Here is a 23,646-nt window from a genome sequence, read left to right on the forward strand (position 1 = left end):
TTAAATTTCTAGCACTGTTCCCTAGAAACTTGCTAGCATTGAAAGGCCAGTTGTGTAACCAGGCAATATTGTTTGTATAAAAAATCATGTTTGACTGGGCAGGGAGTTGTGTGAATGAACCATCAATAGTAGAAAGGAAATGACAGCTTTGGGCTTCTTGCATACCATGACTCATAACGAGGCCAGGAATCTCTGTCCTCTTGGGCTCCCATAGGAGGTATTGGTTTTCTTGTGGGGCCTGGGAATTTAAACCAAACGCTAACTTGTATGTGGTAAAAATGATATTTGTTGAGTTCTACAATGTGTCAAGATACCGTGGTGGGCAATGGACATACAAAAGGAACAAGACCAGCACAGTCTGCCTCCATGGGCCTTAGAGTTTAGCTTTTCTTCATAGATACAAACCAACTTAAATTCTGGAGCAGGATACTGTGTCTGAATTTTTTTTTAATTCTTCATCTAGGAATTTTGAGAAGTCTTCTCATATAAGCTGAAGAAGGCCAAACCTTACCTAGGATTCCAAATGCTAAGAGATCATGTCATACTTGCCCGCTGAATGGAGCTCCTGTCACCAGGGACTTACTAACAAGCTCTGAACTAACCACAATAACCCAGTTTTTGACCTGTTTGATCAGACACCATTGTTAACTCTCCGATGACCTCAAGATTATTACCCTCTAACTGCAATAATAAAAAACACACCTACCAGCAACATGACAGATCCCACTGTGCCCATTTTAAGAAGGAAAAGAGGTGGCATTCTGATTCCTAGAAGCCTTCTCTTCTTCTCTTGAAACACCTTGACCCCAGGTCAGCTTGCTTACCAGTCCTGTAATTACCTTAACCCCATAAAACCCTGACAATGAGACCTAATCGGGGAGAAGGTGCCTTTCGAACATGAACTCCTCTTCTCTGTTTTCTGGCCGTTGAATAAATTACCTGTTTGCCATCAAATACTGTTTTGTTATTTGACTACTTGGCAAACGGTATTGAGTAGGCAAAGAGCCTACCACTTCAGCAACATTCTCTGCCTTTAATCTACTTCTGCTTTTTATCTCTGTTTTGTTGGTGATGGTAGTTTATTTTGTTACATCTTTACATCCTTACATCTACCTTCAATCTAAACAGCTTTTGTGGGGGGATGTTTTTCCAGAGCAGGTGAAGAGAAAATATTCAAACTAGAACATTCGACTCCACTTGGAAAGTCATGCCCATGAATCTGGTTGGTTTGGTGAAGAACAAAGCTGAGGATGAGGGAAATTATTACAGCTGGCTAGAAAAGATTTAGGCTTTATTTCCTGAAATGTTTGTTCTGCATATTTGGCTCTCAATAAATGTATGTTGCATTGGATTTCCCTTCACTATGATGTGTTCAGCCAATGCTTGTCCCTGGATGCCCAAATCATGGCCATTGCAAATACTCTTTTGATGTTTTGTTAAGAAGGAAGCCCCTTGAAAGGAGAAAAAATGACTGGGAAATATCAGAAAGGGAGACAGAACATGAAAGACTCCTAACTCTGGGAAACGAACTAGGGATGGTGGAAGGGGAGGTGGGCGGGGGGTGGGGGTGATTGGGTGACGGGCACTGAGGTGGACACTTGATAGGATGAGCACTGGGTGTTATTCTATATGTTGGCAAATTGAACACCAATAAAAAATAAATTTATTAAAAAAAGAAAAGAAAATACAAAAAAATAAAAAGAAGAAGAAGGAAGCCCCTTTCAAGGCCTTTCCTCACATTCTTACACTCATTCATCCTGACCTTGCTCTTTAAACTCATTCAGTCCTTCTGACCATCAACCTCTCCCAAGCCTCCAGTTTTACCTCCTTTCTTATCCAGGCTCAATCTCATGATCAACCATGTCAAATTATTTTCTCCTATACTTTCAACACCTTGCTCCCTTGTTCTTATTCTTTAACTACTTGGGAAAACCTCAATCCAGGACCAATCCAACAATGGCAGTACTGCAGATTGTCTGCTCAGCAGTCATCACCAAATCATATGCTCCTTATTAAAAAAACCTTGGTTGTTTGCAGATTTGGGATGGTGATATGCTTGGACACGGGGGGCCAGTTAAAATTGGTCTAAGCCCAGTAATTCTCAACTAGAGGCAATCCCCCACCCCTACTAGGACATTTGACAATGTCTAGAAACACTTTTTGTTGTCATGACTGGAGAAAGATGGGAAATGCTACTGGCATCTATGTGGTAAAGGCCAGGGATGTTGCCAAACATCATAAAATGCATAAGACAGCCCCCACATAGACACAACAAAGGATATCAATCCCTAAATGTCAGTAGTGCTGAGATTGAGAAACCCTGGTCTAAATTAACCATAGTGATCATACTTTTATTTGTTAAAGATTGTTTTAGGATGGGTACATTTGGACCAATTCTACACAATGGGATATAATAAATACCTACTGGAAAATACTTTTTCTCCTTAATAAAAGAAGGAAAACTCAAGGGAGCCTGGCCATGACTTCCTGGTTTGGACCATTACACAATAATATGATGCTTGGAGAGAAGGTAAATACTGAGAATGGGAGAGTGGAAAGATGGAAATAATTTGGGCTTTTATGACATTGCTGAGCTACTAAACCGAACTTCCAGCTTCCTTCTATGTGAGACAAATTGTTGAGCCACTTTGGGTCAGGTAATGTTACTTCCAGTTCAAAGCATCTTTCCTTCGGAACAAACCGCATCTCTTAACCACTTCTCCACCAGGCCAGTGAGATCCCAGAATCACTTATCTTGGAGTCATTATAAATATATGCTTTCTGATCTAAACAAGACTCTCCACGCTACCTGGAACTTGCTCTTCCTATCCCTAGTCAACTTCCCCTTGTGGAAGGTTACAGGTTTTCAGTTCCTTCCTCAATCCTCATAACCTTTCCCTCTATGTTTCCTCCTACTTCACAGAGATGATAAACACCAGCTGATGAAAACAACCTCAACTTCCTGATATTCTTTACAAATATATCCACATCCATACCCGCCCTTACTTCCTTCCCTCATTGATTCCCATAGTCCTCTCATCCAATCTTCCACAATAGCAAAGGGGTCCCTCCTCGTGTTTAAAGCTAACCCTTTGCTCTGTGATTTGCTCATCCCCTCCTGCCTGTTTGGAGACCTTTCTCTACTGATATCTTCTCTCTCTGTCTTAAGTCTTCCACCTCCCTGAGATCCTCTCTCCTGGTTCTTCCCCAATGGTATTTAAATATGATAATAATAATTTAAAAAGTCAGGAAATTTTTTCTGCAAAGGGCCAAATAACAAATATTTTAGATTTTTCAGAGTATGTGTATGTGGGTGTGGGTGTCCCTTAGACATGTAACATTCATTTCTAGCTCACTGGCCATACAAAAACAGGTTGCCCTCAGGATTTGACACACACACAAACACACACCACCGCCATGCTATAGTTTGCTGGCTCTTATGCAAAAAAAAGAGAAATGGTAGATTCCAGGAAAATGGCCACTTGTACTTTTCTCAATTCCTCTTAACCCCCTACACTAATATATCTACCTCTTTGAACCAAAAGTCTGCTGAGGCCAATGACAGCTGGGTAAGGATGAGGGTGGTATCTCTAGGGGAATCCCCAAAGGAAAATCTGGGGTTGAAATGTAGCCCCATGCAGCAGGTGGAGAGTCCCAAGACAAGCTGAAGAGCATTCAAGGATAAAGACCAAACACCATCCATCCCAGGAAGAGTCTGGCCCACAGGAGTCCATGGACCTTCTAGGATAGGCCAGCATCACTCCTGTGTGTGTGTATGTGTGTGTGTGCACACACGTGCGTGCAATCCTTCCAAGAACTCCAAGAGGAGCCCTGATCCTAAATCTAGAAGATAGCAAGGAAACTGGGGAGCAATGAGGTGCCTCTGCACACCTGCCTAGTATGCATGTGTATTTCTTGGGGTGGAGAATCCATCCCCTCCCATCACTTGGGAAACTGCCCTTGCTTAGAGTTCTCAACCCCAGGGTCTGAGCCCCAAGAAAAAATGGCAACACCAAGAGGTCTCAGCAACTGAAAGAGGATGGTCCAATGTAATTGAAATTCATCAAAATAGAGTTGCTGAAGTTGACAGACAACTTAAAACAAGAATAATTCCAATAAGAATTGAACATAATCACAAAAGAATGCAAGGAGATTCCAGTGTAGTACCAAACTGCTCTATGGAACTAAGTAAAAATGGAATAGAGGTGCCTGGGTGACTCAGTTGGTTAAGCAGCTGACTCTTGTTTCCAGCTCAGATCATGATCTCACAGTAATAGGACTGAACCCCACATCAGACTCTGCACTCAGATTCTCTCTCCCTCTCCCTCCAGCGCTCTCTCTGTCTCTCAAATAAATAAATATATAAAATATTAAAATAAATAAATAAATAGGATGGAATAATTAAAAAGAGAATTTTTTTCTGGATGAATTAAAGAGTGCAGTCACTATGAAGAGCCAAATTAGTGGCTTGGAAGACCACGTGGACGAAATCTCTCAAGGAACAGAGCAAAATGCCAAAAGATGAAAATTATGAAGGAAAAAAATTAGTCTGGGGGTCTCAAGAGATCTGATATAATAGTAATAGGGGGTTTGGGAAGAGTAGGGCGGAGGCATTTGGGTCCCTTCTACCCAAAAAAAACCCTCCCTTCCACAATTACCTCTCTCTTTCTCCCTCTCTCCCCACCCCCTTCACAGTCAAAATTCTGGGGAAAAGTTGTTTACACTCTGCTGTCCCTGCTTCCTCCCACTCTTTCACTGTTCAACCACCACAGTCTGATTTCTGCCTCTAACACACCCAGGATTGGCTTAATGTCCCAAATGCTTCCTCAAGGCTAAAAATAGATGCTTGTCAATCTTTTCTAACTTGACCTTTGGGTCACACTTGACTGCATTGGTCCTCTTTTACTCTTTTTTTTTTTTATAATCACTTATTTTTATTTTTTCCAGGTTTGTTGAAGTATAATTAATAGATAAAAATTGTACTACGTGATGATTTGATCTACATATACATTATCCCCTTTCTTTCTTGAGGCTTTCTCTTTTCTTGGTTTTCCTGGTGCCATGCTATCTTATAAGGGTGGTCAACTTATCCCAGTTAGCCCAGGATTTTCCAGCTTTAGCATTGAGTGTCCCACGTCCTAGGAACCCCTCTATCCCTGGCAAACCAGAACCATATCACAAGGTCATCTTCTCCCGTCCCAGTGTGTCTCAATTTGTGCTCCCCCAAGGGCAAACTCTGAGAGAAGGATTCAAGTGTAAGCAGTTTATTTTGGAGGTGATCCCAGGAAAGACCAGCAGGAATGTGAAAAGTGATTCAGGGAAAGAAAGGCAGCCAGTACAAGATGTGTTCAAAGTGTGTTATTGAGCGGCTACCACTTAGGCAATGGAAGCTTAATCCCAGTGGGTACCTCTGGGTGACACACCTCAAACTCGTCTAAGGGATAAGGGAGTTGGGGTATGTGTACACCTAGTCCAGGCTTTGGTTGAGAGCTATTCTAGAAAGCATTTCCCCACTGTCACTTCTCACCTGACTTGTACCAGACCAGGAAGACTCTGGGGGCAGCTGCTGGCCATTAGAAGTCACTGAAAATGTGAGGATCAAGAATATTGATGGGCATGACTACATCTGCTACACACAAGATTCCATTCTTGAACTTCAGCAAAAGTTCATAAAACACCCAAATCTAAATGTGTTCAGGTGTGTCTGGCTGGCTCAGTTGGCAAAACATGCAACTCTTGATCTGAGTGTTGTGGATTTGAGCCTCACATTGGGTGTAGAGATCAATTAAAAATAAAAAATATAAATAAACAAATAAATGTATGTAAGGGGATGCCTGGGTGGCTCAGTAGATTAAGCACCCGACTCTTGATTTCAGCTTATGTCATGATCTCAGAGTCTTGGGATTGAGCCCTGCATCAGTCTCCATGCTCAGTGGGATGTCTGCTTTGGGATTCTCTCTCTCCCTCTCCCTCTCCTCTTCCTCCTGCTTATACTCTCGCTTCTCTCAAATAAATGAATCTTTTAAAAAATGTTTTAAGATTTTATTTATTTGAGAGAGAGAGAATGTACAGAGGAAAAAACAGACTCCCTGCTGAGAAGGGACCCTGACATGAGACTCGATCCCAGGACCCTGGGATCATCACCCAAGCCGAAGGCAGACACGTACCTGACTGAGCCACCCAGTGCCCCTAAAATTTTATAAAGAAATAAACATATGTGTTATAAGCATTTTTTTTCTTCCTTAGCTCTACTTGCTTAAGTTGAAAACTTAGGGGTAATTCTTTACTCCCTTCTTTCTCTCATACCCTACATCCAAGCCATCAGCAAATGCCATTAGCTTTATCTTCAAAACAGATTCATTTTCTTCCTACCTGATCCCCTTCCTCTCCCATCTACGTTATCATTATAGCCCCAGGAAGGCCACATAGATCATTATCAACAGACCCAGAACTCCATTCCTAGTCTGCCCAGAATATCTGTTCCACCACACCACACCACACTGTTCCTTTCCCATAATTGCCAGCCAAGATAAGAGCTACAAGGTTGGGGTCCTCAGGGATAATTCAGGTTTGCAGAAGTCCCTTGAAATGTGGCAGGTGCTGCAGAAAGAAATCAACATTTGTAGGCATAGACTGAGTCCAAATACCAGCTCTGCCACTTACCCATCTCATTCATTTGGGGAATATAAATAATAATAAATAATAAATAATAGTGAAAGGGAATAGAAGGGAAGGGAGAAGAAATGGGTAGGAAATATCAGAAAGGGAGACACAACATAAAGACTCCTAACTCTGGGAAACGAACTAGGGGTGGTGGAAGGGGAGGAGGGCAGGGGGTGGGGGTGAGTGGGTGATGGGCACTGAGGGAGGCACTTGGCGGGATGAGCACTGGGTGTTATTCTGTATGTTGGCAATTTGAACACCAATAAAAAATAAATATATTATTTTTAAAAAATGACAATGGGCAAGCCTCAGTCTCCCTAGCTATAAAATAGGGTTGTAATGACCTCACAGTGTCATTGAGAAGATTCAGTGGGAGCTACTGTTTATCTAGCACACAATATATGCTTGATAAACTGTGGGTTTTGTTATCTTTATCCACCAAGAATATCCAACCTTTGCTCCCCTAAACCCAAGGTGGTAAAGGGGACCTTCATACTTATCTCTCTACCTAAAATTATACAATCATGAGAGATGTGGAAGGGAGATAGGTGATAGGTTTGAGCCAGGTGCCCTGTGGAACACCCCCAGCATGACTCAAAGATGTGAGCACAGCCCTATTTCCTCATTTTTCAATACACTGGGGGAAGCTGAAGTTTCCTCTTCTGAGATGAAGGAACTTCCCCTGACCCAAATAAACAATCACTTGGACCAACAGCACCCTAGGTAGAGGGCTTAGAACAGGATGCCCACCCACTCTGCAATCTATGGGGTACATGGGGGACTGTTTTCAGTATTGGTGAGTTGGGGCAGGTGTGGAGGTGGAAGGAGGCAAACAGACACGGAAACAAGAAGTGAAGTGAAAGCTAACCTCCCCCACTGCCCTTCTGCTCAGAGCCTCCTTGCCGTAATCACCTGCTCTCACTCAATGCAAGGATTCTGCTACTCATCAAGGGTAGCTGTTGGTCAATAAATTGATCAGGTTGGAAAATGTCTACCTACCTTTGAATACAATTCAGAGATTTTCCAAAGGGATTGTTGTGTTACATTGTGTTCAACTGCAAAGTAGAACCAGCCCCATAGGGGGGGTTTTCATTGTCATAATCACTGGAGGAGCACCAATTAGTGGGTATTAGAGGCTGAAATGACGTCTCCCCTAAAATTCACATGTTGAAGTCCTAACCCCCAGTACATCACAATGTAATGTATTTTGAGGTAGAGTCTTTAAAGAGGTAATGAATAAAAATGAAGTCATTACAATGGGCCCTAATGCAATACGACCTGCGTCTTCATAAAAAGAAGAGATCAGGGGATACCTGGGTGGCTCAGTGGTTGAGCGTCTGCCTTCAGCTCAGGGTGTGATCCGGGGTCCTGAGATCAAGTCCCACATCTGGCTCCCCATGGGGAGCCTGCTTAGCCCTCTACCTTAGCCCTTAGCCCTCTTAGAGACTACCTTAGTCTCTGCTTCTCTCTGTTATCTCTCATGAATAAATAAATAAAATCTTTTTATAAAATAAAATAAAAAGAAGAGAATAGGACACAGATACACACAAGGGGAAGTCCATGTGAAGACACAGGGAGAAGAGGGTCATCTAGAAGTCAAGGAGAGACCCCTCACCAGAAACCAACTACTTTGACACTTTGATCTCTGACGTCAGCCTCCAGAACCATGAGATAACAAATTTCTCTCACTTAAGCCAGTCTATGGTGCTTTATTATGGCATCCCCAGCAAACTAACACAGTGGGCAAGTTCACGCAGTGAACATAGTTCACACAGTGAACTGACATTTTGAGTACTAACATTGCACGAGCTAATAGCCCAAGAAGGTCCACTCAGAAGTAAAATGAATTACTTCATCAAAGATCTTTACAAACCACAAACAGCCTAAAGGCACATGCAGGTAGATAGCTCCACTGCTGTCCTGAGAATCTGACCACACATTAAGTCTTGCTTTTCAGCTGGTCTGCTTTCTAGAAGTTTCACAAGTCTTGGAAGAGGCCTGATTCTGTCACCTTAGTTGGGCAAACCTCACCTGGGACATTGAGAAAATTGCCTGTCAAGAATAATTTTTCCCCACCTGCTTCCCAGAAGCTGCTCCACATCAGGCAGGCATTAAGGGAGCCCTGTCCCAGCACACCATGGTCCAGTGGAACCAGGGTATTTTCAGCTCCAGCTCAGTCATTGTCAGACCCAGAGCCCTCAGGGCCAGCACTGCTTCCTAAGAGCCACATTCAGGGACTTGGTGAGCTTCCTCAGACCCCAGAACTAGGAGACAACCTCTAAGACCCAGTACCCCTCCAGCTCACTACCTGCTACAGACTGCATTGTGTGCCCTCACTCAATTCATTTGTTAAATCCTAAGCCTCAATGTGATGGTATAAGGAGGTATTGCCTTTGGGGGGGGGGGGGGGTGATTAGGTCATGAGGATAGAATTCTTGTGCCCTTATAACAAGGACCCCAGAGAGCTCTCACCCTTTCCAGGATGAGAGAACACCACATGAAGATGGCCATCTATGAGTCAGAAAAGTGGGCCCTCACTAAACACTGTGCCTTGATCTTGGACTTCCCAGCTTCTATAACCTCAATAAATAAATCTGTTGTTTATAAGCCATCCAGCTTACAGTATTCTGGTATAGCAGCCTGAACAGACTAAGACATCATCTGATTGAACAAGCCTTCAAGTCCTCGTAGAAATGCTCTCACTTGCACCCTGGGGGACTTGCAAAATCCAAGCTCCTGGTTGCATCTTAGGTATAACCATGTCGGTCCATGGAGAGGTAGAATCTTCCGTGGAAAGGCAGGAGGTACTCATTACCCAAGAGCCAAGGGGCACTCGGTACAGACCCACACCCACCCCCAGCTGTGGGGTTCAACAGGAACATTTCCGCTCACAAATCCAATATGTGGTCTTGTCACAAGACAGATCATTCCAGGTGCCCCCTTTGTTCATGCTGGCACAGTCCTCATCATGGAGGTTGTTGGGTTCCTCTGGGTCCCAAAAGCTGGAAGGAGGAAAAGTGGACATGGGGAGGGATGAATAGGTGGAGCACAGGGCAGAGGGGAGTATTTCAGAGCATTATATGTGATACTCTGACAGTGGATACATGACATTGTACAACACTTGGAGTGGACCCCAATGTAAATTCTGGATTTGAGTTGATAATAATATATCCATGTGATTCACCAATTATGACAAATGTGCTGCACAGAATGCAAGAGGTTAATATGAGGGGAAACTGTGCAGGAGAGAAGGAATATAGGAAATATTTCTCTGTACCTTCTGTTCAAATTTTCTGTAAAGAATAGTCTATTAATTAAAGAAAGAATATGGCGGGGGAGGGGGGAGAGGAAAGGCCTTCATGGTTCAAGGCTCTCCCATCCTAATCATCTCTTCAGCTTTTCAGAATTACCTAAAGCTGCCATTCTACCCCCTTCATACCCAGTTTGTCTGCCTTAAATCAGCCCCACCTCCCCATTCACCAGGACAGTCTCCTGCTCCTGAATCCATTTCCTGCATCTGCTGTCAGTTTCTACCTCCTCTTACAAAGAATCCTTCCTTCGCCCCACCAATTCTCCCAACCTTCCAGGTACTGTAATGTCTTAGATCATATTCCCTTAAAGTGGAGACTGCTTTGGCGATTCAGGTGCATGAGATTTATTAAGGGATACTCTCAGGAGAGAAGGAGCAGAAGAAGCAGGATGGGCCAAGGGTAGGAGTTGAGCAGGGATGTGGGTTCAGCCCAATCTGATCTGACTGGGAGCTGTGGAGTATAAGCAGCACCACAGGGTTGTCTGGACTTGTGACAAAGGGTCCAGGCTTCTCTCAGCTGCTCGTTGGCTATGGGCTGACCCCACTGGCAGTGGAGAAATCTTCTAGATGGGCAGACCTCCATTCAACAGAGGAAAACTCTCTAGAGAAAGCATAACGCGAGCCTTTAGCAGCCCTAGCCCCGCTAGGGGAGGGCCACACCACGCCATCTCTATTCACAGAGCTGTGCCTTCTTCCAGGAATCTTTTTTTTTTTTTTTAGATTTTTATTAATTTATTTCAGAGGGAGAGAAAGAGAAAGAAAGAGAACAAGTGGAAGGGGCAGAGGGAGAGACAATCTCAAGCAGACTTCATGCTGAACACAGAATCCAACAGGGGGCTGGATCTCACCACCCTCATGACCTGAGCTGAAACCAAGAGTCAGACATTTAACCAACTGCGCCACCCAGGCACCCCATTCTTCCCAGAATCACTAATAAAAACTGAGATCCCCTGCCAGAACACTAATATCCCTAATATATAAAGAGCTCTTAGAAATAAATAAAAAGGGGCACTTGAGTGGCTCAGTGGTTGAGCATATGCCTTTGGCTCAAATCATAATCCCAGGATCCTGGGATCTAGTTCCACATCAGGCTCCCCACAGGGAGCTTGCTTCTCCCTCTGCCTATGTTTCTGCCTCTCTCTGTGTCTCTCATGAATAAATAAATAAAATCTTTAAAAAGAAAGAAAGAGAAAGAAAGAAAGAAAGAAAGAAAGAAAGAAAGAAAGAAAGAAAGAAAGAAAGAAAAAAGAAAGGGCAGCCCGGGTGGCTCAGCAGTTTAGCACCGCCTTCAGCCCAGGGTGTGATCCTGGATATACTGGATCAAGTCCCATGTCGGGCTCCCCGCATGGAGCCTGCTTCTCCCTCTGCCTGTGTCTCCGCTTCTCTCTCTCTCTCTCTCTCTCTCTCTCTCTCTGTCTCTAATGAATAAATAAAATCTTTAAAATAAATAAATAAACAAAGAAGAAAAAAATCCCAGTATAAAAATATACCAATGATGTGAATAAACACTTCACGGAAAAGTCACTACCTAAAGCTATTAAACATATGAGAAGATGCTCAATCTCAGTCATTATAAGAGAAATGCAAATTAATACTATATTGTGATTCCATTTTCACCTACAATTTAGCCATCAAAATTACAAAAATTGGATGAATTTTTTGTGAAGAAAACCATAGTCAAGCCAGTGAAAGAATAAATTGGTATAACCACTATGGGGGGCAATTTGTTAGCAACTACTCAAAACCCAAATACATACACTCTGAGAAAGTAACACATAACAGCTAAGAGTATAGACTTTAAAGCTAGGTTGAAAGCACATGAGAAAATGCTCCGCATGACTTGCCATCAAGGAAATACAAATCAAAACCACAGTGGGATACCACCTCACACCAGTGAGAATGGGGAAAATTAACAAGACAGGAAACAACAAATGTTGGAGAGGATGTGGAGAAAAGGGAACCCTCTTACACTGTTGGTGGGAATGTGAACTGGTGCAGCCACTCTGGAAAACTGTGTGGAGGTTCTTCAAAGAGTTAAAAATAGACCTGCCCTACGACCCAGCAATTGCACTGCTGGGGATTTACCCCAAAGATACTGATGTAGTGAAACACCGAGACACCTGCACCCCGATGTTTCTAGCAGCAATGTCCACAATAGCCAAACTGTGGAAGGAGCCTCGGTGTCCATCGAAAGATGAATGGATAAAGAAGATGTGGTCTATGTATACAATGGAATATTACTCAGCCATTAGAAATGACAAATACCCACCATTCGCTTCAACGTGGATGGAACTGGAGGGTATTATGCTGAGTGAAGTAAGTCAATCGGAGAAGGACAAACATTATATGGTCTCATTCATTTGGAGAATATAAAAAATAGTGAAAGGCTGAGAGGGGCACTTGACGGGATGAGCACTGGGTGATATGCTATATGATATGCTAAATATCACTGTCTGATATGCTATTTTGTATGTATATATAAAATAAAATAAAATAAAATAAAATAAAATAAAATAAAATAAAATAAAATAAAATAAAATAAAATAAAGGTAGGTTGGTTGGCATTGCCACCTGCTAGCTCTCTGACCCGAGGCAGGTTGGTTAACCTCTCTGTGCCTCAGCCTCCTTATCTTTGAAATGGAGATGATAGAAATAAAATAAAATAAAATGGAGATGATAATAATACTTTCCTTATAGGATTTTTTAAAAGATTAAATAAATGGGTTAATATATGTAAAGTACAGAGAGTCAGAGACAGAGACACAGAAATTCTGCTCATCCTTTTGGCAAATCAAAAGCTTCCTTTTCCTCCTGCCCTGTAGCCACCCTTCTTTTCTCCAACTCCTCACCCCACCCCAAACCATTGACCTGTGGACATGTTGTATTTGATCAGTTGTGCTAAAAGGAGATATTACAATGGAGGAACATTTCAAAGGTACAAAGACCAGAAGCCCTGTAGGCAAAACAAAATTAAAAAATGACCTTGGGCCTCCTCTTTCCTGCCTGACCTGGGATTCTAGAGAATCTTCTAGCTTGGACTGTACAAAGACCCACAGGGAGCAGAGGCGCCAAGAGCCCTCAATACTTGCCTCAGAGTGACAGGTGACCCATCCAGCCACTTCCAGTTCCCTTCATGGTCCCTGTCATTCAGCCCCAGCCAGTACACCCGTGGAGAGCCATGAGCCTTGGCCACAAAATTCTGCAAGTACAAACTCCACTCAGCCACCAGTTCGACTACATCAAATATAAATGGTCTAAAAACAGCAATTCAGAGCCAGAACTTGTCAGATTGAATTTAAAAACCAAGACCCAACTATATGCTGTCTACAAAAAAAAAAAAAAACAAAAAACCACTGAAAATAATGACACGGAGAGACTAATGTAAAAAGATGGGGAAAAATAAACCATGGCAAACATCTGGGCTCAAATCCCAGCTCTGTACTGTGCCTCAGTTTCTTCATCTGTGAAGTAAAAACCATGGACAAATGGTTTTACTATCTAGCTGTGGTAGCATCAAATCATTGCAGTTGCTTACAAAATGCCAATTCTGCTCCACAGGTAGGACTATTTTCCTACCGCCCAAAAGCATAGGAGGACTCGCCTTGTGAGCACAAGTAAGTGGAAGCTTTCAGAGTTGCCTTTCACCATCGAGCGACGGGGACTGTCTGTTACTTCAGCATAACATAACCTCTCCTGACTCACACACTAATTTACAGGGTTATTGTGAGGATTATGTTCATGTAAGATGTAACATGTTTGGAGTGCAGCCTGGAGAATAGAAAGTGCCATGGTTTTATCTCCAGGTTAGAGAAAAAACAGAAACTCGGGATAAGAAACACAATCAGGATTTGAACTCAAGTAGAGCCTGTCTTCTTAACCTTGCTATTAAAAGTCTTAGTGGCTCAAAGGCAATTCCAATTTCTCTCCATGCAGACCAGGGAAGGCTATGTGAATCCCACTGGTTCTCAAGGGCTCGGAAGGGACAGATCACCTGTTCAGCAAAGCTACTGATGATGACCAAGTGAGAGTAATTCTCCTGGCAGAACTTCCGGGCTTCATCCCAGGACTTGGTGCTTGGGGAGAAGTAGTAACACTTGCCCTCAAAGGGAAGCCAACCCTCCGGGCAGGTGACCCTGGTACACTCTGGGGACAGAAGAGGATGCTGTCAGAATGGCCCGCAGAGTCAGAGTCATGTACATAATGTGCCATATACAGTTGTGCAGGCTGTGCACTGCTCAGCTCCAGGGGCAACATTCAGATAGACTGCACTGAGAATTGCCCCCATGGATTTGTGCAGTGTGCCAGCTCTGTCATGCCCCCCATCTCAGGGTCGTTCACCAAGCCCCACTCACCTAATAAGCCCCGAAGTTCTCCTAGGGACTTGTTGGTGTTAGTTCTTACATGGTCAATGTCCTTCTTCAGGCCAGCTAGTCCTGCCATGCCAGTCACTGTCAGCAGAGATGGGCTGGAAGGTTAGAAACCCAAACCTTCATCTACTCACCCATCCACCATGGACTGCAAACACACCAGACAGAAGTAAGATCTGTGCCAATCCCACCCCTCACCCTCTTTCTAGTGGGTGGTAGTAGAACTCAAAATGACACACACAGTGCCTATAGGGTCCTAGAGTGGTTCAGAGGGACTGATGGCCTTGAGGAAGAGTGGAGATGGTGGACTTCCTGGAGGAAGTGGATCTTGTTTTTCTTTAATTTTTATTTATTTGTTCGTGAGAGACAGAGAGAGAGAGAGACAGAGAGAGGCAGAGGGAGAAACAGGCTCCATGCAGGGAGCCCGATGTGGGACTGGAGCCCAATGTGGGACTCAATCCCAGGTCTCCAGGATCATGAGCTGGGCAGAAGGCAGATGCTAAACCGCTGAGCCACCCAGGGATTCCCAGGAGGTGGGTTTTGAAGGAAGATGGTGACTCAGTATCTGTGAAAGGGAGAGGGAGACTCCACAGGCAGGGGTCACCTTGAAAGCCAAAGTGCACGGGCAAGTGTGCTGGAGAAGGCTATAGTGGTAGAGGTCAAGGCAAACCTTACAGGAGCTAAAGTTCAAAGTAGGATGAGGTCCGATGTCCAGGGCCTTGAATGCTAAGCCAAGAGTTCCGTGTTGGACTCTGGGCAGTGAGAAGCCATCAGTGGGTTTTAAGCAGAAGAGTGGCTTGATCTGAGATGCGCACAGAAGGCATGCCCATAGGATGGAACAATTTTCAGACTTCAACAATCATGGTGAAGGCCATGCCAGCCCAGAAGACTTCTCTACAACTAATGTGTATATTCCCACTACTCCTACACAAACTTGCCTTCTTCCAGCCTGACACCCTTCTCTCTTACCCACTGCCATTCCCAATCCATCTCCAGGGCCAATCAGTTTTACCACCTAAACCTTTCTGCTCCACCCATTTCTCTCCATCCTCATGGCCACAACTCTCAGCCACCATCACCTCCTACCTGTCCAACTGCACCACCCTCCTCCCTTGTACTTATGATGCTACCTCCTACCACAGGGCCTTTGCATATACCTGAAACCCTCAACGTCTCACGTGGTTTATTTTTTTCTCTTCCTTCACTCAGCGGTAGCATCCATTCTCTAGGGAAGCCCTGTATGACCCTCCCAAAGATAAGGTCAAGATCCCTATGAGATTTTTTTCGTAGAATCATCTACCTTTAGACTATTCATTGAGATTTGAAACTTTATATTCATTTGAGTGATAATTTGGTAAATGATTCTCAATACCTGTGCTGTCCAACAGAAATAAAATCTAAACCACATACACAATTTTAAATGTTCCAATGGCCACATATTCTAAGAGTCAAAAGAAGTGGGCAAAATTAATTTGAATATTATTTATTTATTCCAATCTATCCAAAGTATGATTTCAATGAGTAATCAATACTAAAGGTTATTATTATTAATATTGTTGAGGTATTTTGCATTCTTTTTTTGTAGCAAGTCTTTAACTTTGGTGTGTACTTTACAATTACTGTACATCTCAGTTCGGAATGACTACACTGCAAGTGCTCAATAGCCAGTGACTCATGGCCACCATATTGGACAGTAGAGGTCTAGACACACACACACATATGCACACACTCCACAGGAACAGGAACTATACCTGATATGTTTACTATCTTACCCATGTCCTGATACCTAGCACAAAGCTTGGCAACGATGGAATTGGAAATGGTCTTGGAGTTGGGTTTGAGGGGTCATGTTGGGTGTTCAATACACATGGCATGAAGGGTCAGTTGAAAGCACTCACCATTCTCTTGCCACGCCATCTGCTGAAAGGTCAATATCCTCAGCTCTTCCACCACCTCCTGGTCTATAAGGAAGAATCCATCTTGAGCCCAAGTCCTCTCATGCCCCATGATCAATCTCTCCCCATACCCCATCCTCTTTCTACTCACACTTAATCAGGGTCACAGCCAGACCAGTGCAACCCAGGAGCAGCGACACCACCACCAGCAGACACAGGTACACCACCAGTCTCTCCTCCTGGTAGCACCCAGGACACCTGGACTTCTGACTGAGCTGGGACGCTGGAATTGTTGGGGAATGAGGGTGGGGACAAAGAAACCAGTATTGGTGCTTCAGAGAATGAGAAAGAGACACTTGACCCTCTCTCCAAAAACAGAGGGACAGACATATATGGCCATGACTGTATCACCAGATGGGGTCAGCAAGAGAGTGTCAGGAGAAAAGAACCCTGAAGAGGTCCACAAGAGTACATACTGTGCTTCAGGGCCACCCCTCCCCAAATATAGCCCCCTCCCCATTTCCAAATGAAGCCACACCTCCATTCCCATCTCCACTTACAAATCCAACACCATCACCATAACCTAACACAACTACGCCCTAACCTAGAACACTGGAGAGAACTTACTGTGTGCCAAGCATCCTGTCACATCCTTATTATCTTATTGGATCCTTACCCTTATGACACAGATGTAACTATAATTCCCAGTTTGCAAATAAGTAAACTGAGGACCTCTCCAAGTCCAGTGCTGCTCCTAACATTTATGATACATGATCTAGACTCTCCAGCAGCCCCTGCCCAAGCTGCTCCCCATTCTAGGACCTTTGCATTGGGGACAGAGAATGTTTCCCATACCTCCTGGAAGTAGGAAGTGAGGCCTGAAGGGTATCAGGCAGTTACCCTGGGTCCCTCAGGATCTGGTCTAGATCAGAGAGGAGAAGCTTCCAAAGGAGACATTTCTCTGCTCCAAGGTCTCCTTCTGGGACTCTAGGTCTGAATCTAGCATACTTGCGACCATGAAAGAGAAGACAGAGGTACACCTGGAGGGCATGAGGACTTACTAGCTAGGGATGGCTGGAACGGAGGATGTGCCAGATTGACATCTGGGAGGAAGGGAGAGAAAGTTTATTCAAAAATTGTAGAAAGACTGTCTTCCAAGATCAATATCTCCCCCATCCCATCTGATTTGTTCTCTGGTCAGAACTGGGGAACTAGAGGGAGGACTTCCAGATGTCCCCTCCCAGGCTTCTTAAAGTGTTTTCCCACTGCTCACCCAGTTGAGGAGATGTGCGAGTGACAGGGGTGATGTCCAGGCCTAAGAGGTCAGAAAGACAATGGTTATGCAGACCAGGGCTTCATCCAGGTAAACCTAAAGGCCCCAGCCCTAGATTCTCACCTTTGATCTTTGGGGACTTGTAGGGAAGTGGGGGGTTCTCTGTTTTCTTTCCTGGGGGGGGAGGAGGGGGAAGAATTGTTGCTCAGGCCCAGAGCAGGATAAGCCAGCACTGGGTCTCCTGTACCCCCAGCCCCAGCTCACCTGCCCTCGGAGGCCTAGGTGGAGCCATTGAATCTGTGAAAGAGAAGGTCAGAATTAGAACTGGTCTGAGGGTCGGAATAAGATCAGAGGCAGTAATGGAACCAGGACTAAGACTAAAATGGAGGGCTAGGGATAGGGTTGAACATGAGAATTGAATTGGGGTCAGGGATGGGGACAGGATTAAGAAAGAGCGACCAATCATCCTGGATCACCCAGGGCTTGCCCAGTTTTAAAACTGGAAGTGACAGGCACTGAGGGGGGCACTTGATGGGATGAGCACTGGGTGTTATGCTATATGTTGGCAAATTGAACTCCAATAAAAAAAGAAAAGAAAAAAAATAAAACTGGAAGTCTCACATGCCAGGAAATCACTCAGTCCTGGGCAAACTAGGACAGCTGTTAACCCTAAGTTAAAGACACAAGTGAGTCTGGGCTAGAGTTGGAGTCAATGCTATGGTTGGATGAGGATGGGATTGAAGATGGGTTGGGCACAGTGATGGACATGGGAGTAGGATTGTGATTTCGGATGTGGTGGAGATAAAAATTGGGACTGGAGCTGCACTGGGGTATGAGGGGAAAGTCACAGTTAGGTTTTAGTTGTGTTGAAGTAAAATGATGACTTTGGATTTGGAAATAAAGATAGGGGTGGAGACTGGGCTGCAATTGGAGATGGGGAGGAGGCTAACTTTGGGGAAGGGGTGGCACTGATGATCAGTTGGTGGGGTCCCTCTTGGTGGTAGGTTTGAGGATTGTATTGGGACCAAGTGAGAGCCGGGAGACAAACAGCTGAGCCCAGTTCACCTCCTACCTCATTCTGGCCCCACAGTGCCCAGGGACCTCCCAGGTCAGTCTCATTCCTGATTAAGAAGTGATGGATGTGGGGATCCCTGGATGGCTCAGCGGTTTAGCCCCACCTTCAGCCCAGGGCGTGATCCTGGAGACCCAGGATCGAGTCCCACATCAGGCTCCCTGCATGGAGCCTGCTTCTCCCTCTGCCTCTCTCTGTGTCTCTCATGAATAAATAAATAAAATCTTAAAAAAAGAAAAAAAGAAGTGGTGGATCCAGCACCGCACCCCTCATGGAATGGCCACTGTCCAAGGCTACCAACACAACACAGGCAACACTCAGGGGCCCTGATGGGAGTTGGCTCAGGGAAATCTCAAAGCATTAAGTCTTTTTTTAAAACCTTCACTTTTATATCCACTTATCAGACTCTCGTTGAGCCCTGAGCCAGGCATGGAGCACCCAGGTCTAAAAGTCAATCTGGGCCCAGAGTGTGAATGCAAGGACGTTGGGGAGCCACTGGTGCACTCACAGTTTTATGAAACACCAGCTTTCATGTCTCAGGACCTTTGCATCCTCCACTTCTCTACTGGGCTTCTCTTCCTAACAAACTCCAACTTATCCCTTAAATCCCACTCCAATACCCCCTCCTCTGACCCCAATACTCCAATACTCCTACCACCTAATTCCCCTCAAGATTTCCTTATTCTCTTGATCGCTCCCTCCTCGGACCTGCTCACCTGAGGCTGTGCCCAGAACTGCCTCTCCCATCAGAGAGATACTCCCACCAACATGGTACCTGGCACAAGCTGGGTACACAGGAGGCTGACTCTGTGTCTCTCATGCCCAGGTAATGTCCCTTGGGGACCCTGCTTTCCCCAGGCCACAGGCCACACATCCCTTCTCCTGGCTTCTGAGAAGTCCTCTTACCTGGCTTGGGAGGAAGGTCCTTATAGGGTGGTGCCATGTTTTCATAATCATCACCATCATCATTGTCCTCCTCTCTGGTCCCTTCCAGAGGAAAGGCAAATGAGAGCCCAGCCCATTCCCTCCTCTGTCCCTCAGGCCCCAGGTTCCAGCCACAGAGTGGGGATACTGTAATCTGGGTCCCGATCATCCCTGGCCCCCAGCTCAAGACTAGCCAGACCATACCTTGCAGGTCCTGGCACCCAGAGTTGGTGTACATGTACATGGCTGCAGCTAACACAGGATCCTGAGAAGGGAGAACCAGAGCTTGGCAGCTTCTACCTCCTAAGCCTCCAGCTCAGGTGCCTGAGGCTTCTCTCAGTTCCCTTTTTCGTCAAAAGTCAAGTACATGCAAATCCACTTTGAGGGGAACCACCCAAACCATACACACACACACACACACACACCTTTCTTCCAGTTTGGATTCATACACAGAAGTGACAATGACAGTAACCCCTGCATTCTATCAGGCCCCAGGTGGAAAAGATGGATAAGCTCCTTCCTTCATGGAAATTTCCATCAATACAGGACAGACACTGAACTAGTATAAATATAGAAATAAACAATATGGTTTGGGTTTTTATCATATTTCCAATAGTCACTAAGCATTATTTAAAACACAGTAAGATAGGAGCACCTGGGTGGCTCAGTTTGTTGAGCACCTGAATTCAGTTCAGGTCATGATCCCAGGGTCCTGGAATAGAGTCCCATATCAGGATCCCTGCTGAGTAGGGAGCCTTCTTCTCTCTCTCCCTCTGCTGTTGCCTTGCCTGTGCTCTCTCGCTCTCTCTGACAAATAAAATCTTTGTAAAAAGTAAAAAACAATAAACTAAAACAGAGTAATGGGAGAGGTTGGGGCTAATGTAGAGAGATAAAGAGGGAGGGCCTCCTGGAAGTGACATTTGCAACAAAATGTTAAAGTGATAGGTGCTAAGTGCTCTCTCCTTCCACAGTGAAGTGCTGGGACACTGGTTCAGTTATCCCTGGCTGAATAATGATAGCAAGCTCTTATTATCTCGAAGTCTCTCTGGCTCTGAGTTCAAGAGCAGCTTAGCTGGGTAGTTCTGCCTCAGGACCTCTCATATGCACTCAAGAGGCTCCCTGGGGCTGCAGTCTCTGACGGCTGGGCTGAGGCTGGAGGATCTGCTTCCAAGATGAAGCGCTCTCTCCGAGGGCTGATCAAGTGTCCCTCAATGTGGCAGAGGCCAAGGTGGAAGCCTCTGCACCTTTTATGATTTTGCCATGCAAGTCACAAACTATGATCCTTTTTTCACATGAATCAGCTCAGTCATGGAAGGAGGGGACAACTCGAGGATGTGAACAAGAGGATATAAGGGTCATTGGGGGCTGGTCACCACAGTCATATACACAGAACTTGCAAAGGAAGGTTTTTCGTGTGAGCTTGACATGGACTGGAAGCTATTTAAAAAGTGAAAATTAAAGACAGAAGTCTGTCCACCCCACAGGTAAAGCAAGGGATGAGGATCTGACTCGTAACCAAAACAGCAAGAAGCAAAAGCATGGATTTAGGGGAAGGGGCTGCAGGAGGAGTGGTTGCATGTTTCCATTCAGCACAGATGTGGGAGTTTCCTGTGAGCCAAGTGAAGGCGGTAAAACAACCAGGCTGGAGCCATTTGGAGAACTCATTTGGAGGGCAGCCTGCCTGTGTTTCCCCATAGGACCACCATCAGCCTTTGGGGTCAATGGCCTCAGAATCATCCATGACTCCTCTCTTCTCTCATTCCATGACTCTAGCAAATTGAATTTTCAAAAGATGACAGCAACAGTATCTCTTTCTGCCACGTGTTCTTATGTGATGTGACCTTCCCATTCCATCAAAAAGTAGAGTCTGGGGGCTTCCCTGGTGGCTCAGTCGGTTGAACATCCCCAACTCTTGATCTCAGCTCCAATCTCGATCTCAGAATTTTGAGTTCAGGCCCACGTTGGGCTCCATGCTGGGTGTAGATCCTACTTAAAAAATCTTTTTTTTGGGATCCCTGGGTGGCGCAGCGGTTTGGCGCCTGCCTTTGGCCCAGGGCGCGATTCTGGAGACCCGCGATCGAATCCCACGTCGGGCTCCCGGTGCATGGAGCCTGCTTCTCCCTCTGCCTGTGTCTCTGCCTCTCTCTCTCTCTCTCTCTCTCTCTGTGACTATCATAAATAAATAAAAAAATTATTAAAAAAAATCTTTTTTTTATTTTTTATTTTTTAAAAGATTTATTTATTTATTTATGATAGACAGAGAGAGAGAGACAGAGACACAGGAGGAGGGAGAAGCAGGCTCCATGCCAGGAGCCCGACATGGGACTCGATCCCAGGACTCCAGGATCGCGCCCTGGGCCAAAGGCAGGTGCTAAACTGCTGAGCCACCCAGGGATCCCCCAAAATATTTTTTTAAATAAAAACAAGTAGAATCCAATTCTCCTTCCCTTGAATCTGGGATGATGTTAGTGATTCCCTTATAACCAAAAGAATGTGTCAGATATGATAGTGGTCGTGCAGCTTCCACCTGGTTCAGTCAGAACACTTGCTCCCTGCCTTCATGTTGTGAGGAAACCCCAGCCACATGGAGGTGACCCACTCAACAGTCCCAGCTCAGGCTAGACTTCAAGTCATCCCAACCCAGGTGCTAGACATATGCATGAAGGCACCTCCTGATGTTTCTAGCCCTCAGAATAGTAGAGGCACATCTAGCCTGCTGAGTCTTCCCATCTCAGACCCCAGACATCATGGAACAGAAACCAGGTGTCCCTACCAGACCTTGTCCCAGGGAATCTGTGAGCATACTGAAGTGACTTTTTTTTTGCTATTAAGTTTGGGGTGGTTTATTCAATACCGTAGAGATTGGAAATCTGGCAAACCTGTTAGAAATTCTGGTCAGCTCTGCTTTCATGATATACCCAACATCTGAGCTGAGCTCACCTCCCAGTCTGACCATCAGCAGCTTTCACCAGGATTACAGTAATAGCCTCCTCCTGGTCTGCCTGCTTCTGCCCTTGCCCTCATATCGTGGAACCCATAGAAGCAGAGAGGTGGTCGCCAGGGGCTGGGGGAGGAGAAACTTGGGTAGATATGTACAATGTTTTAGTTATGTAAGATGAATAAGTTCTGGAGGCTTGATGTACAACAATGTGACTATAGTTGACAGTATTATAGTGTGTACTTGAAATTTGCTATAAGGGTAGATCTTGGGTCCTCTCCACACAAGAAAGAAAGAAAAGAAAGAAAAGAAAAGAAAAGAAAAGAAAAGAAAAGAAAAGAAAAGAAAAGGAAAGGAAAGGAAAGGAAAGGAAAGGAAAGGAAAGGAAAGGAAAAGAGAAAGAAAGAAAGAAAGAAAGAAAGAAAGAAAGAAAGAAAGAAAGAAAGAAAGAAAGAAAGAAAGAAAGAAAGAAAAAAAGAAAGAAAGAAAGAAAGAAAGAAAAAAGAAAGAGAAAGAAAGAAAGGAAGGAAGGAAGGAAGGAAAGAAAGAAAGAAAGAAAGAAAGAAAGAAAGAAAGAAAGAAAGAAAGAAAGAAAGAAAGAAAAAGACAGTCACCTGAGTGGCTCAGTGGTTGAATGTCTGCCGCCTTTGGCTCAGGGCGTGATCCTGGGGTCCTGGGATCGAGTCCCACGTTGGGCTCCCTGCATGGAGCCTGCTTCTCCCTCTACCTATGTCTCTGCCTCTTTCTGTATGTCTCTCATGAGTAAATAAATAAAATCTTTATTTTTTAATAAAATCTTTAAAAAAAAAGAAAAAAGGAAGTGGTAACTATCAGGTGATAGATATATTGATTGGCTCAGTTGTGGTGAATATTTCACAATGTCCATGTATATCAGATCATCAGTCTGTACATCTGAAATATGCATGTAATATCTAATTTATCTTGGGGGTATAAAAGAAGTCCGAAGTCAAGGTGTTGGCACAAGCACGCTCTTTCCAGAAGCTCTAGGGGAGAATCCTTTCTTGCCTCTTCCCCAGGCTCCTGGTTATTCCCTGGCTGGGGCCACGTCCCTCTGATGTCTGCCTCTGTGGCCACCCCACCTTTCCCTGTGTATGTCTGGGTCTCAAGCCTTTCTTCTTTCTCTGAAGCTTTATACCATTTCTGGTTGCTTCGAAGATGCAGGAAGTGGCCATGAGTCAAGGAA

General features: G+C 44.7%; 2 protein-coding genes across 4 annotated transcripts in view; one reads left to right on the forward strand and one right to left on the reverse strand.

Annotated features, from left to right (window-relative positions):
- Positions 1-1,351, forward strand: part of ADGRE3 (adhesion G protein-coupled receptor E3) — a 39,684-nt gene extending 38,333 nt beyond the window's left edge. For both annotated transcript variants that reach the window (XM_072786957.1, XM_072786959.1), the window contains one exon: positions 464-1,351. In XM_072786957.1, coding sequence (XP_072643058.1) covers positions 464-472 — 9 coding nt within the window. In that variant the 3' untranslated portion in view covers positions 473-1,351. The remainder of the gene's footprint in view (positions 1-463) is intronic.
- Positions 1,352-6,846: 5,495 nt separating this feature from the next.
- On the reverse strand, positions 6,847-19,839 carry CLEC17A (C-type lectin domain containing 17A). 2 transcript variants are annotated; one of them, XM_072786976.1, is made up of 12 exons: positions 19,709-19,839; positions 19,487-19,560; positions 17,773-17,805; positions 17,632-17,682; positions 17,509-17,550; positions 17,297-17,338; positions 16,387-16,518; positions 16,239-16,301; positions 14,326-14,421; positions 13,965-14,116; positions 13,063-13,172; positions 6,847-9,665 (listed from the first exon to the last, which is right to left on the reverse strand). In XM_072786976.1, exons 2-12 carry the CDS (start codon positions 19,521-19,523, stop codon positions 9,533-9,535), a joined length of 891 nt encoding a protein of 296 aa, XP_072643077.1. In that variant the 5' UTR covers positions 19,524-19,560; positions 19,709-19,839; the 3' UTR covers positions 6,847-9,532. The 2 variants fall into 2 exon arrangements, with proteins under 2 accessions (XP_072643077.1, XP_072643076.1); XM_072786975.1 differs by having other exon boundaries at positions 19,487-19,567; positions 19,709-19,818.
- Positions 19,840-23,646: the final 3,807 nt, after the last annotated feature.

The sequence above is a fragment of the Canis lupus genome, chromosome 19, assembly GCF_048164855.1.
Source record: "Canis lupus baileyi chromosome 19, mCanLup2.hap1, whole genome shotgun sequence".
Lineage (NCBI taxonomy): Eukaryota > Metazoa > Chordata > Mammalia > Carnivora > Canidae > Canis > Canis lupus.

Coding starts and splice junctions, on each gene's coding strand:
- CLEC17A (XM_072786975.1), bottom strand. CDS start 19,748: ATGTACATGTACACCAACTCTGGGTGCCAGGACCTGCAAG. Junction 17,551..17,631: donor CAAGTCCCCAAAGATCAAAG/GTGAGAATCTAG, acceptor CTGACCTCTTAG/GCCTGGACATCACCCCTGTC. Junction 17,339..17,508: donor TCGCACATCTCCTCAACTGG/GTGAGCAGTGGG, acceptor CCTTCCTCCCAG/ATGTCAATCTGGCACATCCT.